This window comes from Bremia lactucae, assembly GCF_004359215.1.
Source record: "Bremia lactucae strain SF5 chromosome Unknown BlacSF5_NotPlaced_147_SHOA01000094.1_1953bp, whole genome shotgun sequence".
Taxonomy (NCBI): Eukaryota; Oomycota; class Peronosporomycetes; order Peronosporales; family Peronosporaceae; genus Bremia; species Bremia lactucae.
This window is the reverse complement of record NW_027152160.1, coordinates 1-1,909: the sequence shown is the minus strand read 5'-3', so window position 1 is coordinate 1,909 and position 1,909 is coordinate 1. Positions and strand designations below refer to the sequence as shown.

Below are 1,909 nucleotides of genomic sequence, written 5' to 3'. Positions count from 1 at the left end.
CGATGACTACGAGCTAGATATCCAGAAGAACTGGTACGCGATTGCCATAAGAGGCCTGGCCGTTGTTCTGACTGAATATTAAAAAAAGACTCCTGAGAAAACTTTTTCTGATCATAAGATATTAGATCACCCACAAGCAGTTTCTGCGAAATGCGAGCAAGATTGTTCGAACCGTCAGGCATCTCCGTAGTGAAAGAGCTAGATTCACTTGGTTCTCAAGCTAGTGTTGTCATGACGAGAGACATGATGATCATCCTGGTTTGTCCCAGAGAAACGACGATTCCCAGGCATTCACAAAGGGTAGTCAACACAATGATGAACCTTGAATGTGATGATGAGAATCCGTCTTCCTTCGTCTGTGCGAAAATCAGTCCGGGTCGCAATACATCAGTCTTCGTATCTGATAATCTGTTTGACAGGTACTCGAGTGTGAGCATAACTATTGATAACCGTAACTCTACCAAACTCCACCTCGAAGCCGGAACTCCGTTGGCGTTGATATTCAGTTCCGAGAACATACAGCCGAGAACCAATGATGATGGGTACTTCTTTGCAGGGTTGTCCGCTCAAATGACTAACATATGTTACCCGGCAGTCTGATTGCAGACACAGGGATCGGTACATCATGTAACCATATTTCAAAAGCCTGGCTAAGGCGGGTAACTAGCTAGGCGAATAAGGAATTATAAAACCACTATCTGAACAAGCTACTGAATTGGTCGATAAGAAATATGGACGAGCTTCTGACTAAAGACGACGTTGCTAATGACTCACCTTTTACCATGAGTACATCTTTGTACACGCCACCGGATGGTGATCGTCTTGTCCTCAGAGCAAATGGCTCATTCGTCAAACAGGATCTTGTTCTCGGAACCTATATCTCAACGAGAAGAGCCATTTTGTCGGCCACATACGATCCGGACGAGCTTGACGACGGTGACCCTAACGTCGTTCTGAGCGACGAGGAGGACATTTCTTCGAAGCTGAAGCGGTCTCAATCTAACAGGCCTGTCTACACTCTCCGGGCTGGCATCTCATGGAGCACGGATGAGGCTACAAGTATGTTCTGTTTCGACGACGCGATAGTTGAATACCGGGAGAACATCGGAATCCCCGGCAAATCTATGAACACTATCACTGGGGTGGCCCCCTGTTACATGGGTACGTACGCGTCCGTTGGTATCCCCGAATCACGCTACAATTGGATTGTTGGATCCCTGGCACAAATAGACGTCATTGCCGGGATGGGTGACCGCGACAACTGTTTCAATGGCTACGTCTGGACGACCGCTAACATCACAAATAATTACTATGTTCCCGTTCTTATGTCCATTAAGGGCAAGGCTGTCATTCATGGCAGCGCCGACAAGAATCTCATGCACGTGATTCGTCAGGTAAAGAGCAACGTCATTGGTGTTGTTGGTGTCGAGATGACCTTGAAACGCTCGAAGGACTATGGCGTAAGCGGTCGCCGTAATATAACCCTCAGCCTCAAGAGCATGCAGGTTTGCGACCTGACAGAGAAGCGTTCACCACCTCTGACCAAGGCCGTCGTGTTCGAGAGCAGTGGTAAGGATACCACGGATCGCCTTCTCGCAAGGTTGAGTGCCAAGGCAAGAGCGATAACTATTGCCGAAGAGCCAGCAGAATGATGGACGTCAGCATCTGTCCTCTATCCACAAGTGCATTTTAAAAGTTCGAGCTAAGTTGTTATCGCTCGACCACTGTTATGAGAGTCCTAACGAACATTCACGGGTCGATAAGACTTCAAGACGCTCCTGATCATCTGAGATTAGACTTGCCCGACTTCTCTAACATCATTGAAGCACACAAGCAAGACATGAGGGAAAAGACAGGCAGATACCTAGCTGCATGCGAGGCGGTGATCATGAAACCAATCGATACAAGA

The 1,909-nt window shown here is 47.6% G+C and overlaps 1 protein-coding gene across 1 annotated transcript; it reads left to right on the top strand.

The window, feature by feature from the left end:
• Window positions 1–731: 731 nt before the first annotated feature.
• On the top strand, window positions 732–1,652 carry CCR75_009805 (uncharacterized protein; the record flags this gene model as incomplete). The annotated part of the gene is made up of 1 exon (XM_067967842.1): window positions 732–1,652. One exon carries the CDS (start codon window positions 732–734, stop codon window positions 1,650–1,652), a length of 921 nt encoding a protein of 306 aa, XP_067817639.1.
• Window positions 1,653–1,909: the final 257 nt, after the last annotated feature.